This window comes from Nelumbo nucifera, chromosome 1 (genome assembly GCF_055504915.1).
Source record: "Nelumbo nucifera cultivar China Antique chromosome 1, China Antique-T2T, whole genome shotgun sequence".
Taxonomy (NCBI): domain Eukaryota; kingdom Viridiplantae; phylum Streptophyta; class Magnoliopsida; order Proteales; family Nelumbonaceae; genus Nelumbo; species Nelumbo nucifera.
Window position 1 is genome coordinate 5,869,070 of NC_142649.1, and position 17,478 is coordinate 5,886,547.

Consider the following 17,478-nt stretch of genomic DNA (forward strand, 5'->3'; position numbering starts at 1 on the left):
TTTCTAAATTTGTATTATTTATTTATGACATCATGAAATTATCCATTTGACCCAAATGGTTGAACTATTTACCCACCACCTAGATGAAAAATATGATTTCATTTCTATGTTTTATTTTAAAAATATAAAATTCCATTCTATTAATAATTATTGTGTATGGATTTATTAGTGGAATTTAATGATGATAAACAAAAGTATAAATGTTGGATTCAATGAGAGAGAATTGGTTTATTTAATGACTTAAATGTGAAACTTAATGAAAAGTAATTGAATATACTTAATAGTATTCTTTTAATTACATTTATGCCATTTCAATGGAGATGAACTAAATTCAAGAGGAGGGGCATTTCAGTAAAGAAAAATTCGAGAAGCCAATACCTCATCATTCACTCTTTTATAAGTAGTATAGATATAGATCTATGCAAACACAATAGAAAGAGCCAAACTTCTTGAGAATTTATGGTATAGGGTAGTGGGGGTCCATTGAAACCTAATCATGCACTTGCATACGAGCAGAGGCGATGTCACTCTTCGACCTCGAATTCTCTAATCAAGATATCTACAAACTCTTCAAGGAAAAACCGAATCAAAGAATGAAAAACCAAGAAACTCAGAGAGAGAGAGAGAGAGAGAGAGAGAGAGAGAGAGAGAGAGAGAGAGAGAGATCTGGGTAGCAAAAAGTTTCCGCTATGGAATGAGTAAGAGCAGAATGTGATAGAGCAAGATCAATGGAGAAGAAACCCAATGTTTTTACATTGGAAGGGTTTCGTTACTAGTTGTAGAGAGCAATGGAGAAGAAACACCATGTTTTTACATTCTAAGGGCATAAATGGAATTGAAAAAATTAAATAGAGACGGTTATGATAGAAAAAAATTGAATAAGTGCTTATTGTTTAAGCACTTAAAAAAGATGGAAATTTTGGGCTTAAAAACTAAGCCCTTATTTTTAAAATAAGTGTTTATTTTGGACTTATTTACCAAACACCAATAAGTGCTTAATGGTGTGGTCCCGACTAGACCTGTTCATGGCCGGGCTCGGGCTTGGCTTTTTCCCAAATTTGAATGGGCCCGGCCCAATGTAGTGTAAAGTTAGGCCCAAAGCCCGGCCCGTGAACAAGTCTAGTCCCGACCCAAATAAGCACTTATTTTTAAGCACTCCCAAACATAGCCTAAGACCCTATCATTTTATTTTGCATATTACAAACAGACCTCTCTAATCCCATTACTTACCAAAACATCCTCTCTATACTTTATTAACTAAAACACTCATTGTAGTTTGTGTGTTTCAATGCAAGCTTCAAAGTATCAATAAGGTACATCTCATATCCAGTGTATTTTATTGTATCTTTTGATCCCCGATATATTTATTTACAAGTGTTTTTGAACATTCATTTTTTAAATAATATATATATATATATATATTTAAAATTGAAACTTGAAAAAAAACTAAAAAAATAGGAGACCGATACACAAAAGTGTATCAATCCTTTGAACCATGCTTCTGTTAGGAAGCCTTCACATTTGCATTTGAAAGGGATCATGCCACTCTTAGAATAACTAAAGGACAGGGACTTGGCGTCACAAATTTTCATCCAAAAAATGCCCCCTTCAACTCTCGTATTATGATGAGAAGAGTAAGAGAACCCTCATCACAATAGAAAACTTTGATTGGAGAAGGCATTCTTGAGGTGATTCAGGAGTTTCATCTCATGAGCTTCTCAACTTTGCCAGCAATCCTTAATCAATTTGTTCTCTTCCCAATCGAATTTTCAAATGTGTGGATTTTGGGTTTAATCATGGGTTGTGCATTCTTAACTGTTAAAATCATTCTTTTGGACCCATCGACATGCAACCTTGAATTTAGTTTCTTTACCTTTCATCGTCGAGAGATATCCACGAGACTTGTTCTGACTTTATGCACATTTTTTTTCCTTCTAGCTTACCATTGGGAGTTCCTCAAATACTAGATGGAATACAAGTTTTGTTACTGTTGATCCAGAGCTCCCTCCCTCCTCTCTATCTCCCCCCTGTTGCTCTCAACCAAATTGCATTTGTTTCCTTGGGAAAGAGCATATAAAATACTTTGGAAAAATGGAGAATGAGAAGGGATGCTAGTTACTTATAGAACCATTAGGTCTATTTGGGTGTATATTTTCACTCGGGATTTCCTGCTCACTTCTCCTATCCACTCTCTACCCGCCGTGATTTGGAGTCACACATCTCTATTTTGAATTGAGAGATGTGTACATGTCCATTATAATTGTTGTTTGATGCTCTTAACATCTAAGATAGTATTTGATATCAATGGTGTTTTTCGGAGCACCGGTGCCAACTTAGTGCCACATAGGAATTTAATAGAAAATTGCCAAAAACAATGTTTAGTTGAATCATTTAATTGATAAACGTGTCTCTCGATTTTCATAAAATCCGTTTATATTAGAAAAACACCAAAAATGATGTTTCTCATTTTCAAGGGCGTTCTTTTACTGTTTGGTTTATGTGGTGCCATAAAAAAAAAAAAAACATTTAAAGCAAAACAACCGTACAAAATATCCATTAGATAAACACCTTCAATACCAAACATCCTCTAAATCAGTTAGCCCTCAACTTCATTCTTCTCCTTTGAGCTCTTCCATGGTCTTAGTGTAGAATCTTGGAGAACTTGTGAAATTTCCTTTCTCAAAACAGGTTGTGGATTCTATTATTACTCTTATGGGAGATTGCGATTTTAGTTAATAGGGTATGCCACTACCCTGATCCTAAACACCGGACTGCGGCATTCACTTCATGAGAGCTTTATGTTATGTTATTCTATTCTCTGAAGTTTCTTCATAATGGGTTTGTGATGTGGGAAATTGTAGATCAATTCCTTAAAGATTCCTAAATCACCTTGCTTCTATCTATGCTTTCTTTTGCCCTCATTCCAAAAAGGGCAAAATAGACTATTCAACTTTTCATTTTCTTCTACTAGATCTCATCAAATGGTAATCAAAGTTAAAATTGTCGAAGTGAACTTCCATTAAAAAGAAAGAGAAGTAAGTGAACCTAATGTAAACTATAAGGGATGATGTCTTAGTAATACACGAACTATATGGGGTGTTTTAGTTAATATAGAATAGTATAGGGGATGTCTCAACAAATGATCCTTTTACTTGTTACAGGATTTTTCATGGAAGCGTAAAATGACATTTTTTTACCCTAATGTCTTTTCATCCAAATTAATCAAAAAGAAAAGAAAGAACCAAAATGTCATTTTTTCTCATTATAAATCACCAAATTTAAAAATAAATTACAATTTATCAGAAACACTCATTGGTACGACTCTTCTTTGAGATGTGTTGGGCTGAAATGCTTTATATGTTCAACAACATCATTCAGGGCGAATGGTTGATGGACGAAGAAAACAAATTACTTGAGGGCCAAAATGCTCTTTTTGGTTTGCATTATCTAAAAAGTTTAGGGTTTCATCGCCAATTTCCCTTTTAGGGATTGTGTAATGAATCTATTAAGGATTTTGATTGTTCTAGCAATTCATTCCTGGATTTGAACTTTGGGCTTTTTGGAAATTTAATGGGTAATTTGGTTTAAGGAATGGAATTGACTTAATATCAAACATTGTAGAATTTCTAGCTCAAATCAAAGCTTTTATGGTTTATATTTAAGCTTTGTATTTATGAACTTTGAGGATTTTATTGGAATTCTTGAGGATCCATCTATTAGTATATACTAAATCAAAGATGACCATGTCTAGATGGTCTCTCCTTTCTCCCCTTAGCCCTTATCCAACTTACGCTTCTCCAGTTCTCCTTGGTTCCCCCTCCATCTCTCCCCCCAGCATGTTTTATTTACTTATATATTATGGAATAATTTCTTAATTAATAAATTAAAGAAATACATTTCAGTTTAAAAATATATAAAGTCCATTACAATATCTAATATACATATAATATGTAATTCATAAATTTCAATTAGTCACTAAATATTGTCATAATTATTTTAATTTTTATTATCTTATTTATATAAGTTACCAAAATTAAGAAAATAAAATCAATTTTGACATTATTTGTTGTTGGATTAATGGATTTGACATTTGCAAATCATTAACAGAAATAATGTAAGGCATATAAAGCATCTGTTTGGTATCGATGTCGTTGCTTTAGAAAATAGTGATACATTAGCATCATGCCGGAAAAAAAATGGTACTCTAGGAAATGCCTGTTTATTTAGAATTGTTTGTTCATAAAAAATGGTGCTCCAAGCCACACCATGGAAATCGAGAAGGCGTGGTTTGGAGCAACGCATAATTTGGTGTTTTCTCAAATTGCAACTTGTTACTGTCAATGAGGACATGATGTGGCAATGACGTGAACTTCCTATAATGGGTATCAGTGCTGAAAACAGACATGGAACACTGGTGCCAAACAGAAAGTATTGTTGTTGTTCTAGGAAACGCCCTATCTAGCAGCAACGTTTCCAAACAGAAGAAAAGACACCGTTTTTTCAGAAAACGGTGCTTCCAACCCACACATCAGCAGCACAGTTTTGTTTTTGACAGTGAGAAAACGGTGTTGTATCTGCAGCATTGATGCCAAACATATACAAAATAAATTGTTTCTATATTTTTCAGATTTTCCTTTTTTTGGGGGAAAATGGACAAATCTAATAAGTATCACAAAACTAACCACAATTTTACATATTTTTGCAATTGGAACCCAATAATACATGTATCAATTGAACATGAACGACAACGATTTTCTACCAAAAAATTGAACATGAATAATTAAATAAAAAAGCATCTCCTTTGATTCTTCTATGTTTATTTTTCCTGAGTTTTAAACAATCCCAACCGTGCTTAAGCTAGACAACATAATAATGATAAAGTTTTGAAAAAGTTGAAAAGTTGATCAATATATCCAAAAAGCAGGTTCACCAACTGGTGTAAACGTATGTTTCGTATCCATCTGTATCCACTGATATAATGAGATACATCACGGCACGGGAGTATCTAAAAGTATATCAAATTCATCAATGCCATGTGCTCATGTCTTTGGATACTTATGCAATACACCATGTATTGTGTAGAGATGAGCATAGGTCAATTCAGTTCTATGGCATAACCTGGAACCTCCTACCTTGTAGGAGTTGGTTCCAAGCTTTTGGAATTAGAACTTACTTTGTGAAGGTTGGTTCTAGGGTTGGTTTTGGCCTTAGTGGTTCCAAGGTCAACCCATGGAACATGCTCTTTCTTTACTCTCCCCCTTTAAAAAAAGAAACGCATTCTTTAAAAACTTGATTTTCAATAAATATACTTTACAGTTTAAAACTTACATTATTTTATGATTAAATTGAATAATTTAATATGTAAATCATCATAATATATTAATATATGGTTCAGAACTTATCATTATAATTTAAATTTTATAAATATTACCTTTATATTACTTGTTATACACATCCAAATATTAAAATGAAAACAAAATATTAAATCACTTAAGTAAACTCAATGGTCAAATGAGAACATGGCCTTTGTAACCATGAGTACTAGGGCTCAAATCTTTACATCCACAAAAGTATTTTGGGGTTTATTTCAATGCAAATTTGGTTCCAAAGTCAATTCCACCAAGGCCAACCAAGGCTGGTTTATCATGTAAGTTCAAGTAGGGTAAAGCCCTAAACCTTGGAACTGGCCTAGGTGGGGGTCAGTTCCAATAATTTGGAACCAAACCACACCCTATAAGAGATTGGATAGGGAAGTTCAGGCCGACTCAAGGTCGATTCCATTCGTTTCCAGGTAGAGCCTACCCATTTGCTCACCCCTAGTATTGTACATATCATATCGATGTTTTGAAACTTGGCCAGATGAAGGCATTGGCAAACCACGGCCTACCTAGACCAAAAAAAAGTTTGCATTTTGAAGACTAAGTGAATATGGCTTATGCATTTAAAGCCCAAAAGTACAAAGGTCCACTTCAGTTCCACATTCCAATGCTCAAAGGTAAAATCTATCCAAATTAAAATTAAAACCCTAAAACATCACCATTCTATTGGGAAGATAGGAACTCACGCATATATTCTGATAATGAGAGGAGCAAAGAGAACATCATTGACGCATTCAGCATTAGGGCGGTGCATTGACTGAAATGTCTGGAGTTATTTGAGGGTGTCACTACAGATATGTTGTTGAGGAGTTGGAAGGAAGTGGCTAACTCAACCCTATTTCAAATTAACATTAGCCCATTGTGGTCTTTGCCAGCTTCTGGTTTTATTAAGTGAACTTTGATGGAAAAAGTGATTGTAATCCGGCACCCTCAGGCATCGGAGGAATGTTTAGAGATGAGGAAGGTTATTGCTATATTTTTAAGTCCAATTGGTATAGGGGATTCACTTAGAGCTGAGGTTATGGTGGTAATGGAAGGGTTAAAGAAGGCTAAAGAATTGAATCTCGGAAAGTTAATTGTAGAAGGAGACTCAAAAGTGGTGATAGCCTTATAGGTTGGTTGAGATCCCCCCCTTTGAACTACTGTTATGCATCTTTATTCTTCTTAATATAAAAGATTTTTATTAAAAATAAAGAAAAAATGAGATCCCCCCTTCCTTTTCATCCTCCTCATAACCCCCCTCCTCTTAAGGAGGCTTACGCCTCTTGCGTTCTGATTTACGCCTCACGCCTCTAGGTAGTGGAACGCCTCGCATCACGCCTCTGCGTTTTAAAACACTGATCTCAAAATATTGAGATTCGGCTGCAATGAGTCAAGAGAAGTGCTAACTCCTTTGCAGATGGATGCTCCTGCTAAACAAGGGGTGTAAAGTTTATCAAAAAAAAAACAAGGGGGTGGAAAAGGATCAAATGTTCTGGCCTTTAGGCTGTATTATAATTCTGTTTGTTATTTTTCTAGGGGAGGGTTAAGAGATCCTACCCCTCCCCTTGCTTCTTCTGTACCTTTATATTGATTCTTTAATAACAGTTGCTGTTATTGATTAAAAAAAACATTACCGTTCTATTGTCCATATAACCATATTAATCCAAATTAATCAACCACCAGTGTCAGTGTCCTTGTTTTTGGGCAAAACAAAATGCACGGTGATAAACTAAAAAAGATTTTGTTTTTTATGTTTGTTTTGCAAACCTTCAAAAAAATACATAACATCCTTTTCTTTCAATGATGAAGCAATACATAATAATAACATTTCAATATAAAAATGTGTTGAAAGCTGAGTCAAATTGGCATACAGCATGAACAGTGTAACGAATTTAAGGGATGTTAACAGAGTTATTGTATGTCAATACCAAGAAAGAAAAGTCACATGCCTGAGTGGCACATGAGATGTGATTCCGGCTTCCCTTTTCTGCTACACTGACAACTCTTTGAAGATAAGGTTCCTCCACCAGTTACCAAAATTCTTCTATATCAGTTAGGACCTTAGTTGAAGACCTCAATATTCAGCTTGTAAGCTGAATGAAACACAGTAGTCTGCATCAGATCCTATCTGACCAAGCATGTGCCGGTTAACATACCACATAAAAGAACCTGAAAAACTGATGACCAATCAACCAGTACCATCCAGTTGGTAATTGAAAGTGGTATTCATTCAAACTGACATGGACTTTTTTATTGGTTAAAATTTTCCAGGTATCATATATTTCTGGTTTCATAGGAATTGCCCACACAAAAAAGTTCCTTTTATTCCTCTGTTCCATTAGTTCTTTTAATATTTTATCTGAGCTTCAAGACTACTTTGGAAGAACTGTATGTGAACTTGTGAACTGAGTTCGAACTTACCTCATAAGGAAATCAGCTACCATATCTAACTTTCCATGGTCTTGTAAATAGCATAACCCAATAAGAATGGAATTGAAAAGCAATATACTGGGAAATGAAGGAAAGGGTTCATTTCATAAGCCTTCATCAAAGCCTCACAATGCTGTTAACAAAAGCAAATAAATAAGAATCAGAATAAAGAAGAATTCAACCTTGTGAACCTCATCAGGGAAGGGGAGAAAAGGAGTAAAAAATAAAACCCAAGAAAATTCAAGAGAGTTACCCTCCAATGTTTCCAATAAATAATCAAGCACACCACCAAGAGAAGTTTTCTTATCCAACGCCCACCAAGGAACAACTTCAATCTTTTATTTTCCTTGTGAACATACATTGATGATTTCTTGTTCTTCTGATCATAGTCATCTTCTTTCTTCCCTGAAAGCAACAGATAGTGAACCCTGAAAGCCCCTCTTTCAGCAGCCAATACTCCTATAACCAATATAGCAGGCAAGACCACAAAAACGAGGTGGGGTAGGACAACCACCATTACATCTGGATACCCAACATAAACGCGTTTGTCACTCTCATTAGAGATATTCACCACCCAACCCTTGTAGGTCATGTATTCTCTAACCTGACCTTCAGTGAAAACTTTTCCGAAGCACCAAGGAAAGAATATCAGGTAGAACAAGTAAGCTAGCATGCCAAAACATACCTGTAAGACTTTATGTGACTCTGTTAAAAACAATAACATACAAGTTAAGAAGCCCTTGTTAAGACTCAAATTCTTATTTGTGTACTGATTCTTTGAACAGAAGAAAAGAACTGTCAGAATAAGTAGCATGGAGAAAATAAATAAGAAGGCAGACCAGAGAATTGGGTAATACAAGGCAGCCCATTGACAACCCATCACTAGAAATTCCTTCCACTTCCAATTGAGTTTTGCACTGAGACCATTAACTGAAAATGGTCTTAACTCACTTAAAGTTGATCTACCTGTGGCATCAGTTGCTTCTATTTGTAGCCAAAACCGATCAGGAGATAGGTCCTCAAATGCTCTCCAATTCCATGGGATGATATAAAGATCTCCCCTGGTGGAGTTCTCCTCATTCTTTCTCATAGATGCCTCCATGATCATTTGGAGATATCCAGGCTTTGAGTCATATATCCTTGCCACAACTGACACAATTGGAAGAACTGAGAACACCAGAGCTCTAATGGTTTCATAAGATGAGGGATCCATAGAGTGACAACCATATTCTTGATGATATGAAGCTGTGAGCATGAAGCGAGAATCTAGCGGAAATGTGGGCAGTATAATAGTTTTTTTAGCTCCTAACTTGAAGTCAATATCGATAAATGAAACATGACCTGCATCAATGGCCAACACTCTCATGGCCCTACTCTTTCTCCAATCACCCATCTCCCACTCCCAGAATTCTTCCACTGGTGGGGCTCCAATAGAACAATTCAGATGGTTCACATTAGTTCCTCTAGGTGTCTGGTGGATATTTAGCTGGAAATACTTCTCTGATGATAAGAAATGATCATCTGGCAAATGATGCCGCTTCAAATTCTTACCAAACCTTGTATGAAGATGCCCACATAGGTAGGCTGATAGAGAGTGCTTGAAAAAAACATCTTTCAGACTCTTGCTGGAATCTGTGGATGCTGAGAATGAAAGTGGAAAGTGCCCAAAGGATATCTTTGTTAACTGTTTTGTTAATTCAGAATTCCATTGTGAAAGCTCAATATCTATATCAGCAAGTAGTTGATCAGTAGGATGCCCAAAAAGGTTAGTTGGGCCCCTTAAACCAATGGACATTGTGTTATCAAACCCAACAAATAGATGCTTCCATTGACCATTCTGGTAGTTTCAGATCACCATATAAAAAATGAGGTTAATAACCAGTTTACAAGAAATAATATCTTTTTCTCATGGAAACTGCTGCAGAACTAAGGATTTAACTACAAGTAAATACATTTTCCAGAACTAAACATTTAAATGAGGTTTTTAAGAACTTAAAATTCAATGCCACAACTGGGTAAGTTCCATTAACATTTAAAAAGAAGATGGGAGTGCTTATTGGAGTTTCCACAACTGGTTAAATTCTTCAGGAATTGTAGAACAACCAAGTTCCATCCTTTTTTTTTTTTGATAAATGAGAGTAATTTTATTAAATCAAATAACAAAAATACAATCAGCCTAGGAGGAGGCACGAGATGTTACCCCCCTAGGACTGAACCATATACACCAAAACTGCCCAAGCCTGAGACACAATTACAAAGTAGCCCAAAACAGATCTCCCCTTGACACCCCCTGCTTGGCCAGAGAATCAGCCATTGCATTTGCTGCTCTTCTAACCCACTGAAACCTGACAGTCATATTCCTTGTCATGCATTTAACTTTCTTTAACAGATCCCTGTAGCCCCAACAAGCTGTTTCTGGCCTAATTAGCCAAACTACAACCACCTTGGAATCCCCTTCTACTAGCAGATTTGTCACACCACTTTGACTAGCCATCTGTATACCTTGTACCGCTGCTAGTAGCTCTGCCCTTATCGAATCACCTTCACCCACTGGTCCTGAAAATAGAGATAACATATTGCTGTCTGTCTCTCAGAATCTCACCAATTCCCAATGGCCCTGGATTGCCTTGGCAGCTTCCATCAAAATTCAATTTTACCACACCATCCAGTGGGGGAATCCATTCAGCTTGTGATTTGATCTTGGTAGAAACTGTAGCAGCCACTGCAGCCCAATTTCTCCTTAAGTCATCGAAGGAGTAATCTGCCAACAAGTGTGAAGATTTTAACCATGAAATAGTCCTTGTCAATATGCATTCCTTGATTTCAGCGAGACTTCTTTCATGTTCTTGAAATATTTAGCATCTCTCCTCCCATACAGTCCACAATGTAGAAGCTCTGATACATTTCCACATTAGCTTCCCTCTTTTTGTCAATCTCCCAAAAGCAGCCGGAGTGAACAGCAACTTTACTTCAAAGGGCAAATTCCACCTGCACCCAAATAATGAAACAACCCAGTTCCAAATATTGGTAGCAAAGGAGCATGATATCAGCAAATGGTTACAGTCCTCACCCTTCACTTTACACAGAGGGCACCAATTAGGGGACAAACACATAAAAGGTTTCTTCTTTTGCAAGTTTTCTGCAGTATTGATCTTACCATAATTGGCTTCCCAACAGACCACTGCAATTTTGGGGGGAATAGGTCTTGACCATACCTCTTTAACGGGGAAGACTTGAGAGGAGGGATTGGAGCAAAGGGCTTTAAAGAAAGAGGCGCAAGTGAATGAGCCAACCGGGGTTAGGGACCAGACTCTTGTGTCCGGGTTAGAGGGGTCCAAACACACCGAATCTAGAAGCAACAACAGCTCTGAAACGCAAAGGAATTCTTCATCCCTTAACCCTCTTCAAAACCCGAGATCCCAATTTAAGGCCAAAGGGCAAACCAGGGGGGGGGAAGGAACTAAGAAATGGGTTTCTTTTTAAAAAGGGAGATGGAATAGAGAGAAGGGAAACGGTCTTTTAGGGGTTGAGAGCTCACCCAAGTATCTTCCCAAAAAAGAATGGAGTTCCCAGAGCCAACATCATACCTTACAAAACTGAGGAACTTAGGGAGAATGCTAGAGATAGCCTTCCAAGGTGTTGTGAGCAAAGCCCTTCGGGATACTCCCACATCCCAACCTGATTCGGAACAGCCATGGATGCTTTTCACTACTTCATGTCACAACCTCTCCCTCTCCAGGGGCCACCTCCAAAGCCACTTACCTAAAAGAGCCTCATTCTTGCTCACCACGTTTCCTAATCCTAGGCCTCCTTCCTTACTCCGACACACCACCTCCCACCTAATCAAGTGATCTTTTTTCTCTTCACCAGGTTCCCATAAGAAATCCCTCATTAGTTTTTCCAACCTCGTTGCCTCTCTCTTAGGAATTCTAAAGACTGACAGGAAGTATAAAGGCAAGTTGGCTAAAGTTGCTTTAATCAAAGTAACTCTACCCCCCTTGGAAATAAGTTTCTCTTCCAAGCTACTAATCTTTTTTCAAATTTTTCCACCACCGGTTTCCAGAACCTATTTTCCTTTGGATTTGCACCTAATGGAAGTCCTAAGTAAGATAGAGGCCACTGAGAGCAAGTGCATTCTAGCAAGGCTGCTATCCTTGGCTCAAGAGAAAAGATAAATAAGCTCAATTTCTTAATGAAGAAGCATAACATACAGAATTTTTTTAGAATTTATCTGATTTGATGAAGGCCAACTCAGAGTTGTTCTTAAAAAATAACAATTGAGGAAAATCAGATATTGAGTACTAGACAACATTTAAAAAGAAGTAAATCAATAACACAGTGGAAAGAATGATAAACAATAAGGATGAAATATTTTCAGGATGTTAGGGTGTGATAAAGTCTTAATCAATCATCATCATAGAAGCTTTATCCCAACTAAATGGAGTTGGCCACATGAATTGATGTAGGACCAGCTCAGTTCTAGTCCTTGGAGAATGTTGAATGGTCTTGATCAGAGTTTTATGGCTGTTGATAGCTGTAATGGCTTCTTGAAGGAATAAGAGAGCAAATAGGGAGAGAAATAAAAGAGAAAATACTTGGAATCATTCACAGAGTGCCTAGCATCATTCTAGGGCATGGGAATCACTCACCATAGCTAGCATAAGCTGAAGAAAACTTAATAAACTTCATTGCTTTTGTGTAAAACGTCCATACATATTTATAGACTCTAAACTCATAAAAATCCTAGGAGTCAAACTGTTAGACTCAATAATCCTAGTAGGACTCAAACTAAGCTGTTATATCCTATTTCAATTCAAAGAAGACTCAATAATTCTAATCCTACTTAAGCAATGACTCTGAAATTTTAAATATAAACAAATAATAGCTAGACAATCAAACCCTATTATTGGACCCTACATAAAATTATAAAATGGAAAAAATACCCTTGGCGTTTAATTCAGTCCAAATCCCAAGTACCATCACTATGCCATATCAGGACCTGTTGTAAGGCCTTCTTCTTTCTAGAACAAGTCTTCAAGGGTGCTCATCAATTCCTATCATCTCTCCCCAACTCGAAAGAACTCGATCCCAATACCTTTCATAAAGATCTAGGTTAAGACGACGAAAGTCCTCAGCAGTGATCCAAGAACTCTCAGACATAGGCCTGCCTTTCCATTTGACAAGGAATTTCTGATACCCTCTTGTAGCAGTAGATATTATTTCCTCACCTAAAACATCTCCTGGAATGTCATTTGGAGCTGCAATAGTTGGCAATTTAGATATAGGAGTCTAAAAAGAACCCACATGTCCATGGTAAGGAGTCAAATCCTCAACAATGAAGATAGGACTAATTCCCATGTCATCTGGCAACTCTAGATCATAGGCATTAGAACTTATCTTCTTGATGATTTTGTAAGGACTAGCACTCTTTGAGTGGAGCATCTTGTACACACCTTTAGGAAGATGCTCTGGTGTATACGTACCATAACCATGTCTCCCTCTTGATAATTTGCCAATCATCGATGAATATCAGCTCTAGTCTTATATAAATCATTACTCAATGCAATTTTTCTCCTAAAATCATCATGTACCTCTCTTATGTGCCTATAAAATGTTTTTGCCCCAATGCTAGCATGTGTATCTAGTGGTAAAGTAACTAAGTCAATTGGCCACTTAGGCTGAATACCAATCACCACTTCAAATGGACTTCTTCCTGTGGATCTATTTACTGAGCTGCTATAAGCAAACTCAGCTATTGGAAGCACTAGATCCCATCTAGAAGTATAATCACCAACTAGAGACCGTAAAAGATCACCAACTAGCTGCTATAAGCAAACTCAGCTACCTCAGTCTAACCATTTGTTTGGGGGTGAAACGATGTAGAGAATTTCAGCTGAGTATTGAGTAGTTTCCAAAGTGTCTTCCAAAAATAACTCATAATCTGAAACAATAGTAGAAGGTATTCCATGAAGTCGAACAACTTCTTTGAAAAATATAGTAGCAATATGTGTTTTGTTGCAAGGTAAGAAATGAGCCATCTTGGAGAAACGATCCACCACAACATAGATTGTATCATGACCCCTAGCAATCTTGGGTAATCCAAGGACAAAATCCATGGATAGATCTTGCCATGGTTCATGAGGAATAGGTAGGGGTGTATATAGCCCAGTATTATGCTTTCGTCCTTTGGCAAGTTGGCATGTCCTACATTGCTTTATTATACGAGCAACATCATTCTTCAAATTAGGCCAATAAAACCTATCTTCCACCATAGCAATGGTCTTATCTCTACCAAAATGACTTGCTACACCTCTAGCATGTAACTCCCAAATAACAGTCCCGTAAAGAGGTATTTGGTAGACATAAGCGGGTTTCATAAAACAAATAACCATTATGTAGTGAAAAGGAAGGATACTCATCCTGCTTCCCAGCTTGTAAGGTATTTGGTAGACATAAGCGGGTTTCATAAAACAAATAACCATTATGTAGTGAAAAGGAAGGATACTCATCCTGCTTCCCAGCTTGTAAATCAGTATAGATGATGTTGAAATCCTTACAATCAGCATAGTCTTGCTTTGACTTGGACATTCATGGAATGAAGTATATAAGCCATTCGACTTAGCGCATCTGCCACTATATTCTCATTTCCAGCTTGGTGCTTAAGAACGAAGGTGTATTCTTGTAGGAATGGAACCCACTTCCCGTGCCTATAGTTTAGTTTCTTTTGGGAATTCAAGTGCTTTAAAGCTTCATGATCTGAATAGAGAACAAGCTCCTTGGATATTAAGTAGTGTTGCCAATGTCGTAGAACTTGCACTACTGCATATAACTCCTTGTTGTAAGTTGAATATTTCTGCTTGGCTTCATTTAGTTTCTCACTATGAAATGCAATGGGATGGCCTTCTTGCATGAGAACCCGTCCAATTCCTACACCGAATGCATCACATGCCACTTCAAAGACTTTAGAGAAGTTTGGAAGTTGTAAAATAGGTGCCTTTGACATTTTCTTCTTGATAGTCTCAAATGCATTTGTTGCTGCCTTAGTCCAATTAAATTCACCTCCTTTCATTGAATCAGTAATTGGAGCCATGATAGTGCTGAACCCCTTAATAAATCTTCTATAAAATGTTGCTAGGCCGTGGAAGTTTCTACTCTCTTAAAGATTGGTGGGGAGGGGCCATTCTAAGATAGACTTTACTTTCTCAGGATCAACACTAATGCCTTCAGCAGAAACAACAAACCCCAAAAATATAACTTTGGGTGACATGAAAGAATATTTCTTTAAGTTGATGTAGAGTTTCTCTTGGCGTAAAACTATCATCACTTGATGTAGATGATCAATATGCTCTTCTGGACTATGGCTATATATAAGGATATCATCAAAATAAACAACTAGGAAACAATCAATGAAGGATCGAAGTACTTGGGTCATCATCCTCATGAAAGTACTAGGGGCATTGGTTAGTCCAAATGACATAACTAACCACTCATATAAGCCATCTTTTGTCTTAAATGTTGTCTTCCACTCATCACCAAGCCTAATCCGTATTTGATGATAGCCACTCATATTGATCTTAGAAAAAATGGTCGCTCCAGTCATCATATCAAGCATGTCATCAAGCCTAGGAATTGGGAACCTATACTTGATAGTAATCTTGTTGATTGCTCTACTATCAATGCACATATGCCAAAAACCATCTTCCTTTGGAGCGAGAAGAGTTGGAACAGCACATGGACTAAGGCTTTCTCTAATAAAACCTTTCTTTAGGAGGTCATCAATTTGTTGTTTAAGTTCAGCCTGCTCTATAGGATTCATATGATAAGTTGGTAAGTTGGACAATTGTGACCCTGGCTGCAAGTCAATAGCATGTTGAATGTCTCTCATGGGAGGTAACTCATTAGGTAGATCTTCTGGTGCCAAATCTGAAAACTCATCCAACACTTGGACCACTTATTTAGGCATTTCAGTAGGTGGAACAACACCTGGTTGCTTTACCCCCTTGGATATTAAAATTACAACATATACAACTCTTGTCTCCTTGCTTTCTACTTCAAACTCTTTTTTTGGAGAGCAAATGCAACGGTTTTTCTGAGATTCAGCAATGGGCCCTTGGGTTGTAGTCTCCTTTTGAGGTGGCTTGGCATGCCTTTTAATAACTTCTGGTGACATTGGCTTCATGATAACTTGCTTCCCATTAAACAGGAAGTGATAGGTGTTCTCCCTTTCCACAATGGTAAATACCCCCATCATACAATTAAGGCTTTCCAAGCAATATTTGTGTAACATTCATAGCAATAATGTCACACCAAATAGAATCAGAAGAACTATCATAAGAAATAGTAACAAGGGCTCATTTAGTTATCAGAATTGTTGTTTTAACAACCCAAGCAATCTTATACGATTGTAGATGTGGTGTCAACTTTAGCCAATCCACAGTGCCTTCAAAAATCACATTCATACTACTGCCACCATCTATGATAAGCTTACAATACTTGTCTCCACTCTTTACCATGATTTGAAATATTGCTGTACAAAGCCAATCTTCCTTGATTTCTTCCTTTGGGGATGCAAAAATACACCAAACTACACCAATATAGTTGTTGTCTTCATCTAAAGAATCATCATCAGTGAAGGAATAATCCTCTTCTTCAGCTAAGTCATCACCTAAGTCACCTACTGCTTCAACGCCTTCTTCATAAATGATATTAAGGCTTTTGGTAGGGCATTGGTAAGCCATATAGCCCTTTCCTTCACATCTAAAGCAACTAGTATCAGGCTGTTTTTTCTGAGTTAACACCACTAGAAACTGATTTACTCTTATAGTCAGCCCCTTGATAAGGTCTAGACCCACTAGGCTTATTAGAGCTGGCATTAGAATATGCCGGCCTAGAAGTCTTTCCCCCATCAGCTTGCTTATGAGTTGCATACTCCCCTGCTTATGATACCAATTACCTTGTATTTGTTTGCTTTAAACTCTTCTCAATTCTGACAGCAACTTGGTAGGCATTCTCTAAATCAAAGACTCAAGCAGTTACCATCTCTTTTTTTATTTCAGACTTTAGTCCATTCTTGAATCGAGCTAACTTTTGCCTCTTACTTTCAGTAGCATTACATCTAATAGATAATTCATCAAATTTATGCTTGTATTCAACTACAGATAACGTACTTTGCTTGAGGTTAGTCAATTCCTCATATAACTCATCTTGGAAATCCATTGGGAGGTACTCATCCCTCAAATGTTTCTTCAATTCTAACCATGTAGAAATAGGACCATCACCTCTATTCTCCAGTTATCGCTCCATGCTTCTCCACCATACTTTAGCATGACCACCAAGCTTCATACGTGCAAATCTGATCCTCCGATCATCAGTCATGTCATACCAGTCAAAATATTCCTCTAGTGCAACCAGCCAATCTGAAAAAGATTGAAGATCTAAATCTCCATTGAAATCAGAAGCATCCACCTTTACCTTCTTGGTTATACCATCTACATAACCACCATGTTCAGTTTGTTCCATCATCTCATCAAATAGATTTGTGAGCGATGCTTCTTGATCAATCTCTTGATGGGTATTTCGGGCTCGATTAGCTTGTGTAGGTGGTACCCTTTTGCAGTTTGCAGCTCCTTGTCGTCCTCTAAGATTAACAAATCCTTCATCTTCACCATTATCATCTTCATGGACAGCT

The 17,478-nt window shown here is 37.1% G+C and overlaps 1 protein-coding gene across 3 annotated transcripts in view; it reads right to left on the reverse strand.

Moving 5' to 3' along the window:
- Positions 1 to 7,086: 7,086 nt before the first annotated feature.
- The window catches only part of LOC104605194 (Calcineurin-like metallo-phosphoesterase superfamily protein), a 33,137-nt gene continuing 22,745 nt past the window's right edge, over positions 7,087 to 17,478 (reverse strand). Inside the window, exons 3-5 of one of the 3 annotated variants that reach the window (XM_010269841.3) lie at positions 8,044 to 9,627; positions 7,782 to 7,923; positions 7,087 to 7,453 (exon numbers count right to left, since the gene is read on the reverse strand). In XM_010269841.3, coding sequence (XP_010268143.1) covers positions 7,807 to 7,923; positions 8,044 to 9,627 — 1,701 coding nt within the window. In that variant the 3' untranslated portion in view covers positions 7,087 to 7,453; positions 7,782 to 7,806. Of the gene's footprint in view, positions 7,538 to 7,781; positions 7,924 to 8,043; positions 9,628 to 17,478 lie in introns of all 3 variants that reach the window. The other 2 variants (XM_010269839.3, XM_010269840.3) reach the window with 2 other exon arrangements.